The 22,564-nt window shown below is 42.2% G+C and overlaps 1 protein-coding gene across 1 annotated transcript in view; it reads left to right on the forward strand.

The window, feature by feature from the left end:
- Positions 1–22,564, forward strand: part of LOC145349379 (NAD(P) transhydrogenase, mitochondrial-like) — a 109,328-nt gene that overhangs the window by 12,867 nt on the left and 73,897 nt on the right. Inside the window, exons 6-9 of the mRNA XM_080197901.1 lie at positions 6,551–6,738; positions 13,820–13,953; positions 19,209–19,400; positions 20,372–20,525. Of these exons, the coding sequence (XP_080054027.1) occupies positions 6,551–6,738; positions 13,820–13,953; positions 19,209–19,400; positions 20,372–20,525 (668 nt within the window). The remainder of the gene's footprint in view (positions 1–6,550; positions 6,739–13,819; positions 13,954–19,208; positions 19,401–20,371; positions 20,526–22,564) is intronic.

A 22,564-nucleotide genomic window follows, 5' to 3' on the forward strand; every position in this document is an offset into this window, starting at 1 on the left:
CCTGCCTGAGGTCAACGGACCTTTCCATGGTCTGCCCCTTGCCATCTGCGATTCCCGTGGTGGATGGAACGGGAAAGTTCGTCCCATTGTGAGTGGATGGCTGAAGGAAAGTAATGAAAAGTGCGGTATTAAGCAATTCGGGCAAGATTTTTCTTCTAGGGATGAATGCAAGAGGAACTAGGTTGGAAAAAGGTAAAGGAATCTGGGTGGTAAAAGGTGCAAGGAAATTGTGACTAAGACTTCTGACAAAGAGCCATCCTGATTCGAAACGTTGGCTCTGTTCTCCCTCCGCAGATGCTGTCAGACGTGCTGAGATTCTCCCGAATTTTCTGTTTTGGTTTCAGATTCCAGCATCTGTAGTAATTTGCTTTTATGCAAGGAAGTAATCGAAGATGATTTTGTTGTTGGAAGGCTAGTCCAGAAAACATTGAAGTGCAAGGTCTAGAACCAGCAAAGACATGGATGAGGGCTCCAGCTGCAGATCAGCTGTGCCAAGATGGACAGAAACGAAGGATGGCAATTCTGGTGATGGAGCAGATATGTGCTTGGAAACGCATCCTCAGTCAAGTAGATTGTCACAGGATGGTTCAGGTCGAGTGATCAGGCAGAGGGATGAAATTGCTAGCCTTATGTTTAATTGGAGGAAATTTCTGATCATCCCATTCTGTGTGTGTGTCAGACAAGCAGCCTGACTGGAGGGGTCAAGAGAGCCGGGTGACAAAATACAGATGGTGAAATAGAGCCGGATGCTGTCTGGCCAAACAACTTGGCCTGAGGTATGACAGGAAATATGTGGAGTCGAAGCCGGAACCATGCAGTTGCTGGCAACAGAGATAGTCGATGGCTTCATCTTTACTGACATTAAGCTGGAATAAACTTGAACTCATTCAGATATTTGTTTCAGACAGGCAGTTAGAACATGTAGCAACAGCCATGGAAACTAAAAAGCAAAGAGCAAAGAGCCGAGTATCATGTGGATACTGATCACGAGGGTCATTTTCACCTTCACCAGCCAATCATCCATTTACTTTTCATTTGAAGATGAAAGTTCACCCCCTTTTATTTACAGAAAGAGTCGGGCTTAAATAATAGAAGAAGGGGCAACAGTCACATCTGGTGATGATTATCATCCCAAAGGGAAATCACTGGAGAAGGTGTACCTGACAGTAATATCATGAAGGTGTAGTCAACAGTGTCAACGGCAGCAGAATAGTTGAGAATAATGAGGAAAGGCAGCATGTCATGGTTATTATTTTTGACTTTGATATGTGGAATCTTTATGCTGTGGATTGAGGAGTAACTGAATTGCAGGATTTTGAACAGAGAGAAGGGAGTTCAGTAACGGGCAGCAATGTTTCACAGGATCTTTGAGAGAAAGGATGATCAACCCATTTCAGTAAATACATTTCTATTGGCAAGAGGTTTGTGGATGACAACGTACAGAAAAATATTGTGATTGAAATGTGTTACCCAGTGACTTAATTTGAACAATATTAGATTTTATTTCACTGCATCTTGCAGAGGAATAGCATCTTTGTAAATATTGCATTTCAGTTGCTGCTTATTTCTTATTCCTGTTCTAATCGCCATGTAACGAATGGTGGGAAAATGCAGGACATGGAAGGATTCCTAGCTTTGGAATCTAAAGATGCCATTTTATGATGTTATTTTCAAAATGCATGTCTACCTGATAGTATGATGGATTGATGTTTACTTAACAAACTTAAAGTGAAAGTTCATCTCCAAGAAATATTTTGTAATTTTATGATGGAGAAATGTTCATACCCACTGTTCTGTTTCCTCCACGTTTCACATGTCAGTTGACAACATCCAGCTTGATCATATGACTCCCTGTCTCAAATTCTTCACTGCATCTCTCAACCCATTCATTACCCCTGACCTCCCACACTGCCTCGATGAGCAGAAATTTACTTCAATTAAACATTGGAAGAACAAAACCATTGGGGGGGATCTTACCAAAATATTCTAAGTGTCGAATGAGCGTGAAAATGGGAGAGAATCTCACCCAAACTTTGAGAAACTCTCAGATGCAATTATATGGCATAGTGTATAAAAAGAGGCAAAATGTGATTCACATCAGTATGGGGAATTGATGGAATCTATTCTCGCTGGGAAACTGGCTGCTGACTGTGAGGGGCACTATTGCACATGTGCCTAGATCGCTCAGTGTTCTGTGTACATAGAGCTCCACAGTGAAGCTGTTAATGCAAGTGAGCCCAGATGATTCCGTCCTGCACTCACTAATAATATTTAAGTTGAGATTTAAGTATTATAATTAGCCCTTCCTGGGAGCGAGGCTGATCATGCCGGTTTCACAATGCCAGGAGTTTAATGTAGACTAGGAACACGGAGCGAAGCGAGTCTTTTGCTTCTTTCGTGATTTTATCAGCTCACCATGCCTATCGACTGGCAGGACGCGCTGATAAGATCACCCCCATTATCTTTGTTCCCTGTCAAAAACCGTGTTCTCTAGTTCTTGACTCCAGTCCTCTCCCTGGCCACTGTCTGAGAGTGAATCAGACCAGTCACATTCTTGCTGTCATACTTGATCGCACGTTCCTCAGACTGCCTCCTTCCATCTTTTATAACATGGTCAGTCCCTGCTCATGATTTAGCTTACCTTCTGCTGAAATTTTCTTTCATGCTTTTGTTACCTCCAGACTTGACTCTGCTGCTCATATCCTACTCACACCAAGTCCAATTTATCCATCTCCTCCTGTGACCTACATTGGCCTCCAGGTTGGCAATTCTTAACCTTAAAATTGCATCCTTGTTTTCAAATCCCTCCCTGGCTTTGTCCAATCCTATTGCTATAATCTCCAGCAACTGACCGCCCTGCTAGGGACTGTGAATTCAATTCTAGCCTCTTATACAGTTTTATTCGCCTCACCATTGGCTGCCATGCCTTCAGTTGCCAATGCCCTAAACTCTGGAATTCCCGGATTAAATCTCTGCCTCTCCCAATCCCGTTTTGCCCTGTCTCTTTGACCAAGCATTTACTCATCTGTCCTAATATCTTCTGATGTGATTTTGAGTCAAACTTTGTTTGATAATATTCCCGTGAAGCATCTTGGAATATTTTACTGTGGTAAAGATGCTATGTAAATTCACATTGTCATTGCCTCTCTCTGTCCCATAATAGTTCACAATTAAATGGTATATTGTGTCTTAGCAGCCAGCAGGTGGCATTCATTGTCAAGTGAACCAGTATAACATTATCTGTTGTTAATTCTTTTGCTTCAATTATTATTGCTTCAATTATTATTTTACTTCTATTTGCCTTTATAGTTCAGCACTTTGCTGTTGAGGGAAATGCTTTGAGGGAGCAAGAAATGTAACTTGGAGTTTTGCTAACTTACCCTACATTTTGTTAAATTTCGCAGTCACACAGTGCTCTGGTTATTCATAGAAAATATATAGAAGTTATAAAATAGATAAAGAACATTTGGCTGAACTAACCAAATCAATATATATCAGGTCAATATCCATCCTCCGCACAAGAAAATTGTTCTAATCATATTTGCCTCATCCAAATATCCTGTTTGAATGGTGGTTTAGAGGTATTTGAGAATGGCAATGTTAGTTGTTCCCCCCATTGCCCCTCTTACTTGTCAAATCTCCTGTTTGAATTTAGGAATGTAATGTGTTTAGGAATGGAACCTAACTTTTCTTTGATAGATCACATGAAATTGAAGCTGAGATTTTGACACACAAGAGTGTGAAGTGATTTATTTTAGTCGGAAGAGCATGGCGAGGCAGTATAAAATAAAGGGAGAGCTCTAAAGGGAATACACGGATTATTTGCTCCAAGATGCTGCAGATGACCTCAGCATTTCTATATGAGGGAAGTAAAACATTGCTGAGAATTCCTGCTCTTGATTGCTCTCTAGTGCTCCTGCTTGGAGCTTTAGATAGGAAGGACCAGGCTTGGTTGGGATGACCCATGGTTTGTTTGTGTCTGAATAGTGGTGACTGAGGTGTGATGCTGGCAAACTCTGTGCAAAGGAGCGGCACGGTGGCACAGAGGTTAACACTGCTGCCTCACAACGCTGGGGACACAGGTTTAATTCTGGCTTTGGGTCACTGTCTGTGTGGTGTTTGTATGTTCATAGAATCTAAAGTGCAGAAGGAGGCCATTTGACCCAATCAAGTCCACACCATCCACAATTCACCCCATATCCCCATAACCCATGCATTTACCCTATCTAATCCCCCTGACACTAAGGGGCAATTTAGCACAGTCAATCCACCTTACCTGCATGACTTTGCACTGAGGGAGGAAACCGGAGCACCCAGAGGAAACCTACGCAGACACGGGGAGAATGTGCAAACTCAGCACAGACAGTGATCCAAGCTGGGAATCAAAACGGGTCCCTGGTGCTGTGAAGCTAACTACTGTGCCACATTATTGCCCCAATCAGAGTGGAGAATGTTCTCCCCGCGTCTGCGTAGGTTTCCTCCAGACGCTCCGGTTTCCATTCATGCTCCAAAGATGTGCAGGTTAGGTGGATTGGCCATGCTAAATTGCCCCTTAGTGTCAGAGGGATTAACAGGATAAATATTACGGGGATGGGTGGGATTGTGATCAGTGCAGATTCGATAGGCCAAATGGCCTCCTTCTGCATTGTCGGGATTCTATGATTTTAACTGTAGCCATCATCGAGTTAACAGCTCTGAAATTATTGGGGCCAAAGAGGAAAGCAAAGCAAATTCATACCTGGAGTTGCGGAAGCTTTAGCGCAGCTTTTCTTTGCCAGGATTTTATCATGTTTTCCCCGATGGTTTAACATCTGGAGGAGATCCTGTGGGCAAACCTTCAGCCTTTTGAAAGGCCTGGCCCTTTACTATACAGCGGTGTTGGTCCTGGAGGGAATAGTCTGCTACCTAATCAGCTTGACTTGGAGCTGGACCTGCAGCCCCGTCGGGGTGGAAGGAGCTGGGTGCTGCTGGAGTCTGACATCTAAGCTAACGTATCACTCCCCTGGAACTTGGAATAGGATCTGCTGCCTAGGGTTAGGGTGGATGGGAAATCCATGGAAGAAGAGGGAGAGGTTTCATAGGAAAAGGAGAAAAAAACATAATCAGTGTTATTTGCTTTAACTGTAAATAAATGAAGAATCAACTTGATGCTTTATTTGTTTAGTTTGAATAAAATGTTCATGTGGACTATGTTGTCCTGTATCTGTCCTTTGTTCCCAGCTAGCATGACCTTTGTTTCATATTAAATTTACATGACTCCTAATTTGGCACTGCTCTCGCTGCCTTAGTTATTAAACAGATTTTGGGATCATTTGTCCCCTATAGTGCTGTTTTGTATTGCGGATCTTCCTTTCATGTGGCTTTGCTTGGATTGAATAACTTCACAAATGCACAACTTTAGATTATTAACCATAAATTAATATAATTAAAAATAAATTAATTTCAATAGTACGTACCGAGACATATGTTACTGATGCAGCATTATGCAGTAATATAATTGTACAGATTAGAATTTATGTTCCAAAGTAATAAGACTCAGCAGTGAATGCAAGGTTTATTGTTAAAAATAATTGTAATGGCAAAAGTTCCACCATTTTTTTGAGATGTAATATTTTACATATTGTAGGACAGAAGGTTTTAAGCCTGATCTGACCAGGCCTAACTTATAATTTTGGGAAAAGACTTCAGCTCCCTGTGCCGTACCTTAAGTGGAAAGCTTCATTTTCATGTTCTGAGATTATGATTGACTAGTGGAAGAATATTCCAAAGATGCTGGTGGAGACTTATTGCTTACAACTCCTCATGAAACCCCAGGATGAATTTCTGGAAAGCAAGGTACTTACCAGGTGGCTATGCACCAGGAAAGGACTTTGAACCCTTTTCAAAAAAGAGACTAGAGCTTCCCTGGTGTTGGGCCCAATTGTTATTTAAAAGATTCCAGATATTTTGCCTCTGATACTCTTTATGAGGATGTGCAGTGGTTGCATGATGAAGAATTTCCTGGCATAAGCCCTCACTCTTTTACTGCCTAAATCTATGTGCTCTCATTTTACTTCAACACTTTAATCCACTGATGCAGCAGAACAGTGCTTATGTCATTCAAGTAGTCATCCAGAGAGTGTGAGTGAAAATCTTACTGTGAGAATATGAATTTGCTTCTCTCTCCCTGCAGTAAGTTTTGCCTCTCTCCACCCTCCTTTTTATTCTTTTCACCCTCCTCTCCTCTCTTCATTTTCCATTTTTCTCTACCACTCTTTACATCCTTCCCGCCGGTTTCAGGTATCAATTAGACCAGGAATATGGTAATGAGACCCAGGATTTTCAATGGTCTGGACCTCGTGTTGGCGAATCAGAGCGAATCTGTTATTTGCCTTGCCAGTGCCGCACTGACATCCAACCCTGAGTTAATATGAGGGCTAGAATAGCTGTCTTGAAAATACTGGGGATTGCATTACATCCTTACGAGAGAAGTCTCTATCCCACCAAGTCAAAATCTATTCCAGGATGTATACAATAAGTATTAAGTTTAAATTCTGATTTGCTTCCACAGAGCTGCAGCTCTTGAACAGTTTAAGTCTTTAGGTGCAGAACCACTGGAAGTAAACATTGAAGAGTCTGGCGAAGGTACAGGAGGTTATGCCAAAGAGATGTCCAAGGAGTTCATTGAAGCAGAGATGGCGCTATTTGCTAAGCAGTGCCAAGAAGTAGATATAATCATCACTACCGCCCTTATTCCAGGTAAGATATTTATAAATAAGACAGAATCATGCAGTGTGGACAAGGCCCTTCTGCCCATCTGCCGTGTCTGCGAACTCACACGAGAAACACCTGACCTCCCTCCAAATCCCATTTTCCTGAACTTGGCTCACACTCACTGACACTTGAGTTAGTTTGGACTCTTTGGAAATTGCTACAATAAATTTATGATTGTTCACTTGCAATTTTGCCTGTTTAGCACAAGATTAGATTCATGGCAAACTCATGCCACGCTCTGGGGTTTTGAAGTAAATAGTGTCTGCATGGAGTTGAGGGACAGTCGCCAAAGCATGTATGTGTCAATGCAGAAAGTTAGAGGAGTTAGCTTGTTCAGAAGGAGCATCCTGTTTTGGTATTCAACCAAGTGAAATTGAGCATGTGAATGGAGGTGGTCTGCAAACAAAAAATAAAGGTGCAGAAAGTATTAATATTGCCTTTGTTTTTTTTTAAAGGTGTTGAACATAACAGGCTTACTTGCCTTGAATAGCCTTCTTCATTCTTGGAATAATGGAATTTCTTACACCATTAAACCTTGTCTAATCTTGGATGGTTCTTAACATTGCATGACTTTGTTTTATGATCGTATAGAGCATAAGAACATAAGAAATTGGAGCAGGGGTAGGCCATCTAGCCCCTCGAGCCTGCCCTGCCATTCAATAAGATCATGGCTGATCTGAAAGTGGTTCAGTTCCACTTATCTGCGTGCTCCCCATAACCCTTAGTTCCCTTATCGATCAGACATCTATCTACCTGTGACTTAAACATATTCAACGAGGTAGCCTCCACTGCTTCAGTGGGCAGAGAATTCCAGAGATTCGCCACCCTCTGAGAGAAGAAGTTCCTCCTCAACTCTGTTCAAGTTCCTCCTCAACTCTGTTCACGACCTCCCACTATTTTACTTGAAGTCTCAGGATTCACTCACCTACATCTTCCTGATGTGCATTTATCTAAAACCACCTTTAGCAGAAACATTCAGAGCATTCCACTGTCACAATTGATTACAGATTCAAAGTCATGAGTGGCTTCTTGAGCATGTGTAACGTTTGAGGGGAATAAGGTTACATCTGGTGGGAACAGCACCTCAACCTGCACTAATGGAAGTATTAAATGTCTCCATAAACCTAGAACCGCTTTTGCATGATAAGAGTCATAAGGGATAATGTGGGCCTGAGTATAGTACCGCTATGTAAGAAGGCACAAGATCCCGTGGTATTGAACAGGATTGTGTTAGGACCTAGACATAGTGATAGTTTCTCCCCTGAACCTTTACTGTACATGGATATATCGTTGCTAATAAAGATTTGCTGACAACATATAGAAGACTATGAAGACTTTTTTCACCAAAACATTCTGTAACCAACATCATCGCAACATGGTGGCACCATAGGATCAAACCCTCAATCTCACAAAAATGTGAAAGACTTAAGAAAAATAGAAGCTTCAATGAAATTTCTGACTTGGAAGAGTCTCCAAACTGAAGCTGAAAATGCTGAGAAATTTTGCTAGGAACAGCTCCAGAGATAACAGACAGAGATAAGAACTTGGCAGCTGAAGGCAGAGATTTGATTACAGCAGAAGATCCCATGGAATCTCCCTTGGAATCCAGTTTCAGCACACAGCCCAGAGATTAGGAATTCTAAATGTCCTAAGTTCCAGCCTGCAGCGAACCCCGAGAACTCCTTTCTGTTAATCCAGAGTCAGAAGCGCCACTTAAACAAAACACCTCATTAACTATGAATTAAACTACTCAACCTCTGGGAACATCACGGTCACCAATTCATAAAACACCAAGTCTGCATTGAACTTCAGTGCCATTTCCTCAAAACAATAAATCACTGAATGAAGTAAGTTAGCAGACAGCTGACCCACACAGCCATTATTAAAAAATGTTTTCTTCAAGAAATGCACCTCTGCTATTTTGTCGAATCCACCAAAACTAGTAAGCGCCGGAAATCCTTTGCACTGCAGTGAACGGCGATGCCATCTTGGAAGCTATAAACTCTTAAGGCTGTACTCACACTTTAAACATCTTTACCATGGATCACAGTTCCACACTTCAAACTCTATATAGACTTGAGGCCCAGACCAGTTACAAAATCAGGGTCTTTGGAGGAAGATATTTTTAATATATCTATTTTGAATATATGATAGTCTCAAATTTTAAATTAGATTCAGGTGCCAGCGTGACAGTCCAGTCAGACAAGACGCCGCGGTTCATAAAACTCGAACCATGGACTCTTCATCTCACGTCGCAGGAGAAATCTATTTTCCAGTCAAGGGCAGCCTTCTAGTGACTCTTCTGAGGTATAAGGACACAACTATCCAAACGACCCTCTTTATTTTTACAATATGAACCATTCTAAGCCACAACAACTGTATTGAACACATCCTCCTGCACTGGATTGGTGAGGTTAACTTGTAAGAGTTTGACTCCAAATATAGACACAAATTCCAGAAGCTCTACACAGGGCTCGGATGCTTGAAAAGCGTGGACAGGATTATGTTCAGGGATGACATTGAACCATTGTTGGTTTTCACTCCACGGAAAGTACCCAACTCACTCGTGAAGAACAGCCCCTGGATGAAATAGTGAACATGGGAGCAATCTTCCCAGTCTTCCCTCTGCATCTGTGTTGACCTGACAGAGCTTAAAAAGACCATTGCCAGGGAAGTCCAGCCCATGTCCTCAGTGGACAAGAGCCTGTCCAGGTTCTCCAGGAGCAGAGATTTACAAACTTGGTGTTTCTGGTAGCTTCTCCTCGGTCAGTTACCGTGGCTCCTAATCATATTTATTAACCTATTTGACAGATTTTGCTTCAACTGCCTGCTCTTTGGGGTCATGTCATGGCCAGAGTAATGTGTAACATCTTCCAAAGCTTTCAAGGTGCCATTTGCCACAAGGACAATATTGTAGTTCATGGGATTGCAGTGGAATAGCGGAGCAAACTTTTGCAGTTTGAGAGCATCTGCAGGAGTCTGGGCTAATACCAAATGACAAATATGAATTTACCAAGATCCCCATTTGGTTCCTGACCCATATCCTCAGCTGCAAAGGCATCACAGCGAACCCACAAAAAAAAGCAGTGTTCACTGTCAAGCATGGTAGTGAACTCCCAACAAGAGCATTCAGCACAATGCTGCACTCCATTGACATTCTGGCCCACTGCAACCTGGCCTAGCTCACCACCATAGCATCTGATACTTGGTCCATAGGCCTCAGGCAGTTCTCTTTCAGGAGCATTTGGATGATGGTTGCTGACCTGTCACCTATGCTTCCAAGGGGCTGTCGGACGCAGAGACAAGATATATCATTAGTGCTGCAGTTTTTCTATGTTTCTATAGCCTAGTAGGTAGGGACATGTTCGGTGCAACTTGTGGGCCGAAGGGCCTGTTTTGTGTTGTAGTTTTTCTACGTTCTATTTTTCTATCGTCATCGAGAAGGAAGTTCTGGTGGTCACATGGGCTTGTGAGAAGTTTACGTCATCAATCTCAAGGTCATGATTAAGATGGGCCATAAGGCATTGGCATCTTTATTGAATGAGAAAGAGTTTGCAAAGGATCCAGAGTTTTGCCCTCATCTTGTAAGATTCACTATGTGGCTAACTACATGCCTGTCTCACTTCAGAGCCATAGCTTGCTGTTCTTAAAAATCCATTTGCACGTGGTATGGTGAAAGCTGTCGTGAAAAAAAAAGGACTTCATCATTGCTCTGCTCACATAACTCACAGAGCAACTTGTCCCCATCCGTGCTCCTAATGGGCAGGATATCTCGGACACAACTTCCAAGCCTGCCGAAAACATTAATTTCAATGTTGGTTGCCAGGACATCAAGTAGAAGCAGTCGTACAGACAAAGCAACCTTCTGCCTGCAACAGAGGACACCACACCAGACATGTGCCATAGCTGCAACAGGGTGGCCATCTTTGGATCTGGATCTTGGCTTAAGGAACGGTCCTCTGATGGAACAAAGACCAATCCCAATCCTATAAGATTGGCATGGTATATTACACAGTCAGATGCAACAGGAAGCATCTCTGCCCTCTCCCTAAACATGCCCCTCCCAGTGGAGGACTTTTGATAACAATACCCAAATGCCAATCCAATTTTCAAGACAATAGCAAGGGCCTACTGCTTCTCCATAGAGATGTGGAAGGATTATGAAGCCTCCAGATTATCTGAACTTTCAACTTCAAGGACTTGAAGAGGAGAGATAGCGTAATGAGAATGTTGTAACAATGCTGATACAGTAATAACAATAAAATTGGACTAGTGTTAAGATACTAACAACAAGGTAAATGCATAAGACTAATAACGATGTAAAGCACAAAATAAGCTAGTGAAACTTTGTGTTCACGGGGTGAAGCCTTGGAGAAGGTGTAGCATAATGCTTATGATAACTGTAGGACTGAGAACAGTACCGCCCACACAGTGCAGGCACATGGCCCAGACCTAGGGTCATCCTGGCACAGGGATGTTCTGAGTTCCGGATATGGCGATAACTCCTTGTTGGTGACCTTTACCGTACATATGTATATGGTTAGAAGTAGATTATAAAGACTTGCTGTTAACATACAAAAGTCTACAAAGACTTCTTCAATAGAAATGTTCTCTAACCAATACCATCCCAACTATTATGCACTTGGCCATCATTTCCTCATTAGCTTTCTCTTTATCCTGATCCAGATTGCTTTAGCCTTAAACAAGGTTACTGAAATTTCAGGTGTGTATGGATTTCCTCCAACAGAACTGTCAGGTGCTAAGTCCAAATTCAATAGAAATTGGGGTTCTGTGACCTTAATGTGACTCTGATTAAAAGATCTGGATGGACTAACTGAAGCTTGCACCCACCACCCCCTGGCTGGTCCTCAAGGTCTCAATGGGCATGTTTCTCTTAATTTTTAATAACCAAATTTGGACCTCTGCTGTTCCATCTCCCCCTTCCTCATGGCTCCTGATGTTTCCAAAGCAGAGACCAACAAGTCACCTCATATTATGGTGAACTGGAGGAAGTGCCCATCTTTCCGCATCACCTGAACATTTAAACAAGGCTGGAACCTGAAGGTAGTTCAGTCCTTTTGGTGTCGGCTTTATGTGGGTAGCACAAGTTCTCTACAAACTTGTCATACATTTCAGGCTTCAGTAGTAACATTGAATTAGCTGAGTACCAAGTTCTGTCTTGCAGAGCTTGTTAACTATTGGGCACATTTAGAGAGCAGTAACAATAACTGACATTACATAGCACTCTTGACATAGTGAAGTATCCCAAGATTCTTCACAGGAGCATTGAGACAAAATCTGACATTGAGCCACATAGAGTTATTGGGCAGGCGACCAAAGGCTTGAACAAGAGGTACTTTTAAGGAATGTCTGAAAGGAGGAGAGCGAGGTAGAGAGATTGGCCACCAGTGGTAGAGTGATGAATATCAGGAATATTCAAGGTCAGAAGTGGAGGAGCACAGAGATCTCAACCGGTTGTAAGACTGAATATTTGTGGATTTATATTGTTGGTGCAACCAAAATCTTCCAGGTGGTTTGCCAGCGAGTGTGGTGTTTACCACGGTATTTCATTGACCTAAGTCTGCTGTACACATGAATATTTTAAAGAACAGTAGATTCTATGCCCAAAATGGGCAATTATCTAGATTAGCTAAAAGGACTGGTATCCTGCAGTTTCCCAGCTGCATCTGCACATGGGGAATCAATTAGAAGAAAATCAGATAAGATCGAAAATGACTTAGCACTTAAAAAGGTTAAAAGCTATAAATTACTTATCTCTTCTAAGCCTTGCGCTAAAGCTGCAGGCCTGAGGAAGTCAAATAGAAGTGACATTGGCAATTTAGAGAAGTTTTCTCACAATGACAGATTTAAGAAGAATTGGGCTGTTGCACAGGTCTGAATAGGAATAGAGGGTGACATAGAGGCCGATTCTGTGTTGTATTAAGGAGATGGGAAGGAGGGGGGATTTGATCCCCTGATCTCACCATGTGGATAGGTTACCATAGTATGTGAGGAATGCCTGAATGACTGTAAGGACATTTTAAGACTTAGTGGTCACTGTGAAGCCTGAATCCTAAAATATATATGGAATAGCAATATTTGTCTCCCGAAGTAGCAGTTGGCAAAAATTCATAGAATCTTTACAGTATAGTAGGAGGCCATCAAGTATGTATGACCACTGTCCCTCCCAGGCCTTATTCCCACAACCCCTCATATTTAACCTGATAATCCCCCTGACACTAGGGTCAATTTAATATGGCCAATCAACCTAACCCACACACCTTTGGACTGTGGGAGGAATCCGGAGCACTGGAGGAAACGCAGACACGGGGAGAATGTGCAAACTCCACACAGACAGTAACCTGAGGCCAGAATTGAACCTGGGACCCAGAGCTGTGAGACAACAGTGCTAATCACTGTGCCTCCGTGCTGCCCAGCTTAAATCTCCCAATTGCAAGAGAGACTTCTGATTCATTCAGGAAACAGACTTCAGTTGTTATTCAGTGTCAGTAAAACATTATTTTTATTGACCAAGATGAAGCTTAACAGAAAATTCTAAAAATTGAACTTATAAGTGTAAAATTAACATTGGCATTAATTTTAAGAAGAAAAAAGCTGTAAAAAGGGGTGGAGATTAACTTGGGTGGATTTTCGCCACTAAGTAGGGTAGCTTGAGTTGGATACAAAAAAAACCTAACAATCTAATGGAACTGTCTCTCAAACATACTTCGTACTGAAAAAAGAAACACTTTCTAGATCCAATGAAAAAAAGTTAAACTAATCCTTTAAAAGTTAAACTAAACCTTGAATGGCCTCTTCACTCTGTTTTTCGCTTTTTGATTACTTGGATTGTTGAATGCAGTGTTTTAACTTTGTATAATAAAGCACAAGCATGTGGCAACATTCAGTAATGTAGACACTTGCAGTCAAAACCCAACTTTAGGACATTTGTTTTACGGTAAGTCTTCTTACTTGCAAACTATAGAATTTGCATAGAAATTGTGACCAGGAACCGCTCAGTGAAAACTTTCATCCAGTTTAAAAATCTAGTTTGATACTTCTGCAGGCAAGAAAGCTCCTGTATTGATTACCAAGAAGATGGTGGAGTCGATGAAAGACGGATCAGTTGTTGTGGACTTGGCTTCTGAAACAGGAGGGAACATTGAAACCACTAAACCCGGGGAGCTCTATATACACAAGGTATGAAAGTTGAAGCTGATGTCCCTGACGCATAGATTTTGACATAAGCCTATTTCATAGAGGTTACATTTCAGTTAGCATTTATAGTGATGTTTATAAACATTTAAATAATAGCCCGTCTTGATAGGAATAACAGCAAAATGGACTATTATTTAAGTGGTAAAAAATTGCAGCATGCTGCTGTGCAGAGGGACCTGGGTGCCCTTGTACATGAATCACAAGGAGTTGGTTCGCAGGTACAGCAGGAAATTACGAAGGCAAATGGAATTTTATTCCTCATTGCTAGAGAGTTGGAGTTTAAAAACAGCGAGATTATGTTGCAGCTGTATAAGGTGCTGGTGAGGCCACACCTGGAATACTGTGTACAGTTTTGGTCTCCTTACTTGAGAAAGGATATACTGGCACTGGAGGGGGTGCAGAGGAGATTCACTAGGTTGATTCCAGAGTTGGGAGGGTTGGCTTATGAGGAGAGACTGAGTAGACTGGGGATATACTCATTGTAATTGAGAAGAATGAGGGGAGATCTTATAGAAACATATAAGGTTATGAAGGAAATAGATAAGATAGAAGCAGGGAAGTTGTTCCCACTGGCAGATGAAACTAGAACCAGGGGCATGGCCTCAAAATAACAGGAGGCAGATTTAGGACTGAGTTGAGGAGGAACTTCTTCACACAAAATCTGTGGAATTCCCTGCCCAGTGAAGCAGTTGAGGCTACCTCATTGAATGTTTTTAAGGCAAGGATAGATACATTTTTGAAAAGTAAAGGAATTAAGGGCTATGGTGAGTAGGTGGGTAAGTGGAGCTGAGTTCATTTTCAAGATCCAGTGAAAAAAAGTTAAATCTCCTGATGTAATTAATCTGTGATTTAAAAAAATGATCTTGTTGATTGGTGGAGCAGGCTTGAGGAGGTCAGATGGCCTACTCCTGCTCCTAGTTCTTATGCTCTTATGGTTTGCAAAAATCATGTTCTTGCATAAGCGATTACTATTGTATTTTTTTCCCCTAGGAATTATCCTTTTGTCTTCATGATTTTCATTTTATAAATATACTTTAAAAATGAGATTGAGTCTATTTTGCATGAAGTTTACTGGGTGCAAACGGCCACACACACACACACACACACACACACACACACAGACACACACACCCCTTGATTTTATGAAATACTTTAATGGCAGTTCAGGGTGGAATTTTACATGGAGCTGTTAACTCCTGGCTGGAAAGTTGAGGATGAGCCCATCTCTATAGGCCCAGGAAGCCATGCAGGAATTCTGCATGGCTCAGGCAAATAGTTGCCTTTTTTGTGACACTTTGTCAAAGGCTTTCTTCAGATTTATATATATATAGCTTTGTCTTGATCAACAATTTCTGGTACATTATTATAGGTCATCTAATATAGAAAAGATATTACTCAACTAGAAAGAGTGAAGAAACGATTTACTAGGATGCTACTAGGACTTGATGGTTTGAGTTATAAGGAGAGGTTGGATAGACTGGGACTTTTTTCTCTGGAGTGTAGGAGGCTGAGAGGTGACCTTATAGAGGTCTGTAAAATAATGAGGGGCATAGACAAGGTAGATAGTCAATATCTTTTCCCAAAGGTAGGGGAACCTAAAACTACCGGGCTTAGGTTTAAGGTGAGAGGGAAGAGATACAAAAGTGTCCGGAGGGACAATTTTTTCTCACAGAGGGCAGAACAAGCTGCCAGAGGTAGTAGTAGAGGCAGGTACAATTTTACCTTTGAAAATGCATGTAGATAGTTTCATGGTTACAATGGGTATGGAGGGATATGGGCCAAATGCGGGCAATTGGGATTAGCTTAGGGGTATAAAAAAAAGGGTGGCATGGATAAATTGGGCCAAAGGGCCTGTTTCCATGCCATAACCCTCTATGTCTCTATGACTTCCTTGAGCAACCTGGGATGCAAGCCATCTGGTGAATTACCCACACTAAGCATAGCCAACCTTTCCAGTGCATTCTTTGCATCAATTTTCACCCCATCCATTACCTCTGTAATCTCTGCTTCTCCTGATATTTTGTCAGTATCACTTCTTTGTAAAAGTCTATGCAGAGTACTCATTAAGTCTTCTAGCCTTTCCATGTGCCTCTGTCCCTAATAGGTCTGAAATTTCTTATTATTTACATGCTGATGAAAGTTTTTTGGGTTCATCTCTATGATAATCACTGCTAGTCTCATTTATTCTTTTCAGGAGTTGTTCTTTTCACCTTAATTTATTGTATTTAGCCTGGTTCCCATTTGAAGAATTCACCAGATGCGTACAATACATTCTCAATATTGTTTCATTAGTTTCTCTATCTGCCTCATCATTAAACAAGTCTTGGCCTTGGTTTCTTTATCTTTCACCCTGGCTGGAATGGCTCAGGCCTATACATGAAGCATCTCTTCCTTCCAGAACACACCCAGCTTGCAGGTGCAGCAGGTGGTCAGGAAGGCGAATGGGATGCTGGCCTTCATCGCGAGGGGGATTGAATATAAAAGTAGGGAGGTCTTGCTGCGGCTGTATAGGGCATTGGTGAGGCCGCAGCTGGAGTACTGTGTGCAGTTTTGGGCGCCGTACTTACGCAAGGATATTTTGGCCTTGGAGGGAGTGCAGAGGAGGTTTACTAGGCTGATGCCGGAGTTGAGGGGGTTGAGCTATGAGGAGAGGCTGAATAGATTAGGCTTGTACTCGTTAGAGTTTAGAAGAATGAGGAGAGATCTCATTGAGACGTATAAGATGATGAATGGGATGGATAGGATAGAGGTGGAGAGACTCTTCCCGCTCAGAAAGGATAGTAGGACTAGGGGGCACAGCCTCAAGATAAAGGGGGGGCGGTTTAGAACGGAGTTGAGGAGGAACTTCTTCACTCAAAGGGTGGTGAATCTCTGGAATTCTCTGCCCGTTGAAGTGGTGGAGGCTACCTCGCTAAATATTTTTAAGACGCGGGTTGATGGGTTTTTGATTAGCGAGGGGATTAAGGGTTATGGGGAGAGGGCGGGAATGTGGAACTGAGCCACGACAGATCAGCCATGATCTTATTGAATGGCGGGGCAGGCTCGAGGGGCTAGTTGGCCTACTCCTGCTCCTATTTTTTCTTATGTTCTTATCATTCCATTCCAGTTTTTCCTGTCAATGTTTGGCTGGTTCCGTGTTACCTGCCTTCTCTATATGCCGTTGTGACTGATGTGTACCACAATTTCTGGCACTACCTTCCCCGCACAGAATATTCTGTACCATCTCTGTGCTGTCCTTCACCCTGGCCCCAGGGAGGCAACACACCGTGGGGGACTAATAATGACAATTCCCCAAGCTATGGAATCTCCTATAATGACATTTCTGATCTTTGCTGCTTCCCTTTGCGCAGCTCTTTGCCCATTTGTGTAATGGTCTGAACTGCACTCCTTTCGGGTGTCACCACATCCAGTAATCTCCAGCGCTGAGTATCAGTTTGAGAGTGGAACACATTCCCAAGACTCCTGCACTTTCTGCCTCATTCTGCTCTTTTGGATGATCACCATCTACTCTCTTGAACTTTCTCCACGTATGGGGTGACTGCCTCCTGGAAAGTACAGTCCTGGAAGCACTTATCTGCCCTGATGCTCAGCTATGACTCCTCTGGCTGCTCCTCAAGATCAGAAATCCTCAACTCGAGCCACTTTCTTCACCCGGGGACATGGAATGCCCTGACGTCCCTGAATGGTGCAGGAATTGCAAGCAAGCTGTCCATCCAAGATCTGAGATATAAAATTTATAATTCCATCCTTTATTATGTATTTTGCACCTTGTATAAACCATTACATTTAATTAATGCCTCTAGATCTGCTTTGTGTTAATACTCTTGTTAACTTACTTAATCTTATACACACCCCAGTTGAAATTTTATTGATTCAGCTAAACTGTAAATTTAACACAGTGCTCTATAGTTTCCCAGTGATAGTTTTAACCATTGTCTTGGTTTGAGAGCAAAGAAAGCATAAAAATTTACCAACCTAATGTCCTCTTAACATCCTTGTTTTTCTGTGGAAACATTGTGGACAGTCTGCTTTGATTTGTCAACCACTGTCGTTGCTGCCATTCCTCATTATTTATTGCTGTCTCACTCGGTCCACACCTAAACGGCAGAAAGGCGCGTCATTGCACCAAATTCCTCCACTAAACAAATTCCCCGAATTAAGTACTCTTGTTGAAGCAGTAATCTATTGTTGGCTATAATGTTGTCACAATCTTAAAAACCATTAGTTATATCACACCAAATTTGAGTTACTATGTAACATGGTGGCACAATGATTAGCACTGTGACCTTAAAATGTCAGGAACCTGGGTTCCATACTGGCCTTGGGTGACTGTGTGAAGTTTGCACGTTCTCTCTGTGTCAGTATGGATTTTCTATGGGTGCTCTGGTTTCTTCCCACAGTCCAAAGACGTGCCGGTTAGGTGGATTGGCCATAGAAAATTGCCCCTTAGTGTCCCAAAGTGTGTAGGTTAGGTGGCTAAGCTATGGTAAATGTGTGGGGTTAGGGCAATAGGGTGGAGGGGAGGGCCTCTGTCAGAGATACAGTACAAACTCAGTGGGCCAAATGGCCTCTTTATGCACTGTAGGAGTTCTCTGGAAATCATAAAATAGATACAGTGGGGCAAGGCTATTCGACCCAAATTAAATGAGCCATTTACAATATTGAAAGATCTGGCTTTCCCCCATTATGCCAGGTGTCTGTATGTTAAATGAACTTAGCTTTGCATCTCATTTAACCTTCTCAGAAAACAACAAAAGATTTTTAATCCTAATGTCTGTAACCTCTCGACAGTAGCCAATTTTAACCCATACGTGCTTGTTTAGTACCTTGCTTTACATTGAAGTAATGCTTTAGATTGACTATTGCTGATATTCACTACATTAACTGCTTATATCAAATCCATTCTGTTGACACCTTTCAGGGTTAATCCTAAATGTCTTCAATTTTCCCAGTACTTTGATCTGGGACAGCAGACAGTTTTTGTGTGATCTCTTCTGATATCATACTCAACTGATGTACTCATCGTTTTGGTTGGTGCTTTTCTTCAGTAATTTCACTTGCTAATTGCGTTCCTGTTCCAAGTGTTAAGCTTCAGTTTGCCTAATAAAAATGAACTGTGTCTAGTTTGCAAACTCATCAGTTTGATGCTGAAAGGAAATTATTTTGCTCTGTATATTTGTTAAAAGGTGTGGCAAGTAGCTTCTATAGAAAGATTCATTTTCTCTTTCTTTTTTCAGGGGGTAACTCACATCGGCTACATGGATCTTCCCAGCCGTCTAGCTACCCAGTCCAGCACGTTGTACTCCAACAACATCGTTAAGCTGTTGAGAGCTGTGAGCCCCGACCCAGAAAACTTTTACTTGGATTTGAAGGATGAGTTTAATTACGGCACAATGAACCATGTGGTTCGAGGAACTGTGGTGATGAAGGTGAGTGCTGAACACAGACAGAATCCATCTGCACAGTCACATTAATATCACATCGTGGGCTTGTGCAGTGCTTTCCATCAGCGTGAATCCAAACAGTTTTATGAAGATGTCAAGGGTATTAAAACCAGGACAAAATTTTACTAGGGTATTTATTATTGACTTTGTGTTTTCCTTCATCTATGAAGGCACAATAGTTTAATCTAAGAGGCATTACGTTGATGGCATTAATGTTGCTTATTAATTCTTTCTCCCCACCTCCCACCTGCTGAGAAGGAAAGTGCCTTTTTTTAACCGGCTTTAAGCGTATGCCCCTACCACAAAGGAGCAAAGCGATAAGATTGAATTGCAATTAAAACAAAAATCAGGGGAACTTCTAACAGCGCATCCAATCCATATTACACCCCTGCCAAAATTCAGTCTTACCTCCAGTGTTTTGGCAAGCCCACTAAGTACAAAGTTAACTTTTCACCTCTCTTCCTCTGCCCTCAAGGAGTGAGTTTGAATTGTTTGCTGTGGAAGAGCTGGAATGTACTAACCACCTATCTTCCTGTACCTTTCAAAACTGGCCTCTGTTCCTGTCTGAATTTGTACAAGTGAGCTTCAGCCCTAATCCCACCGACCCCAACACACACACACCCCACTTTCTTCGTGAGAAGTCTCACAACACCAGGTTAAAGTCCAAACAGGTTTGTGTGGCACTTTAACCTGGTGTTGTGAGACTTCTTACTGTGCTTATGCCAGTCCAACGCCAGCATCTCCACATCATGCCCACTTTCTTAGCCAGGGCACTTGAGGTGAATTGCAGAGCCTCCGCTGTCACTCAAAGAACAACTGGGTTAGAATGTGGATGTGTTTTGCATTGCATGGGCCACCTGTACAATGGATAACGTAGCTTTGCACCAAGCAGCTTGGATTTACAATCCTAATTGAATGGGTTTATTTTAATTCTTCCAGTCCTCTTTCTTTAACAGGATGGGAAACTGATTTTCCCTGCACCTCCTCCACAGAATATTCCAGCAAGTACTCCAGTGCAGCCCAAGAAGGTGTCTGAGCTGGAGGAGGAGAAGAAAGAAGTAACTTCTCTGTTTGGTAAAACAATGAACACATCTGTTCTCTACACAGGAGGTGAGTGTAGATCAGCACAGTGCCGGTAACCTTCAATCTCCATTCAAACTGCAGATTAACCAGCCTTTACCTCCAGCATTGACAATCTCCATCCAACTGTTACTTCAGCACCTCTTAATTACCATTTGATTTGATTTTAATTTATGTAATTTATCTTCATTTGATGTGGAATTGAGAATGGTATAGTTTCAAGTTAACTATTTTATTTCCTTAATTTACTAACAGATGAGTATATGTCACTATCTATGTGGTTTCAGGGAGAATTTTGAAAGACAAATACCATGTACATTCGTCTGATTGATCTTTCTGAAATGTGATTCAATAGCAAAACCTTGGTTACACGTGCAGCGTTGTTGCAATCAGTAAGAGATTTACCCTGTTCAGGATGCGCTCATCTTAGTTGTAGTTTTAATTGGTATTGGTGTTAATGTGGCCAGTACTAAAACAAAATGTCTCACCCTAAATCTTTTTGATTTGATTTATTATTATCACGTGTTAGTATACAGTGAAAAGTATTGTTTCTTGTGCACTATACAGACAAAACATACCATTCATAGAGAAGGAAACGAGAAAGTGCAGAATGCCGTGTTACAGTCAAAGAAAAAGAAAATTACAGAACAGGAACAGGCCCTACGGCTCTCCAAGCCTGCACCGAGCATGCTGCCCGACTGAACTAAAATCCCCTACCCTTCCGGGGACCATATCCCTCTATTCCCATCGTATTCATGTATTTGTCAAGACGCCCTTAAAAGTCGCTACCAAAGAACAAAGAACAAAAGAACAGCCCGGGAAACAGGCCCTTCGGCCCAACGAGCCTGCACCGCCATTTTAACACTACCAGTCCCCCCCCGTCCACCCATGACCCTTATCTATTGTTTTATGGCCATCCACATTGAGGGAAACTAATTTAGGGACAATTTATTACTGCCAATCAGCCTAATAGCACATCTTTGGGGTGTGGGAGGAAACCAGAGCACCTCGGAGAAAACCACGCAAGCACGGGGAGAATGCGCAAACTCCCACAGACACTGGCCCAAATCCATGTGTCTGCACAGCAAACTGTGATAGTCACTGAGCTGTCGTCTTGCCCAGTATCTGTTCCAGTTTAAGCACACACTAACGACATGAAGCACTAGGCCAATCTTGAACAATCAAGAGCAGCCCAAGTACGACCCATCGCGTATATGCCCCTCATTGGACAGCAAGGTGGACCGACTTAAAACCTGTGAATGAAAAGAGAAAAAACATTATTATCATACCATATCCATTTACCTTACCAGGGACGCCCCAATGCTAATGAACCTTATTTAAAACAATCTCCTATATCCACCCATTTCCAACCCACTCATGTGCCTGTCTAAGTTACTCTTAAACAACTCTAGCGTGCTTGCCTCCACCACCTTACTTGGCAGGGCATTCCATACCCCCACTACCCTCTGTGTGAAAAACCTCCCTCTAATATCTGTGTTATACCTCTCCCCCCTCACCTTAAGCCCATGGCCCCTCGTACTGTGTGTCTCTATCGTAGGAAGTAGCTTACCTCTGTTTATTCTATCTATACCCTTCATAATCTTATATACCTCTATTAGATCCCCCCCTCAGTCGCCGTCTTTCAAGGGAAAACAGTCCCAGTTTGCTCAATCTTTCCTCATAACCCAGTCCTTCCATACCAGGCAACATCCTGGTAAACCTCCTCTGCACTCTCTCCAGAGTCTCCATGTCCTTCCGGTAGTAAGGCGACCAGAACTGGACACAGTACTCTAAATGTGGCCTAACTAACATTCTATACAACTGCAACATTAGACTCTAGCTCTTATATTCTATACCCCTTCCTATAAAGGCTAACATACCATAGGCTTTCTTCACAACCTTCTCCACTGGTACTGCCACCTTCAAAGACTTGTGCACTTGCATCCCCAGGTCTCGCTGTGATTCTATACTCCTTATGGGCTTACCCTTTATCATATAACTCACCCCTACATTATTCCGGCCAAAATGCATCACCTCACATTTATCCGGATTAAACTCCATTTGCCATG

Source organism: Carcharhinus amblyrhynchos, chromosome 1, assembly GCF_965287045.1.
Source record: "Carcharhinus amblyrhynchos chromosome 1, sCarAmb.v2.hapA, whole genome shotgun sequence".
In the NCBI taxonomy this organism is placed as follows: domain Eukaryota; kingdom Metazoa; phylum Chordata; class Chondrichthyes; order Carcharhiniformes; family Carcharhinidae; genus Carcharhinus; species Carcharhinus amblyrhynchos.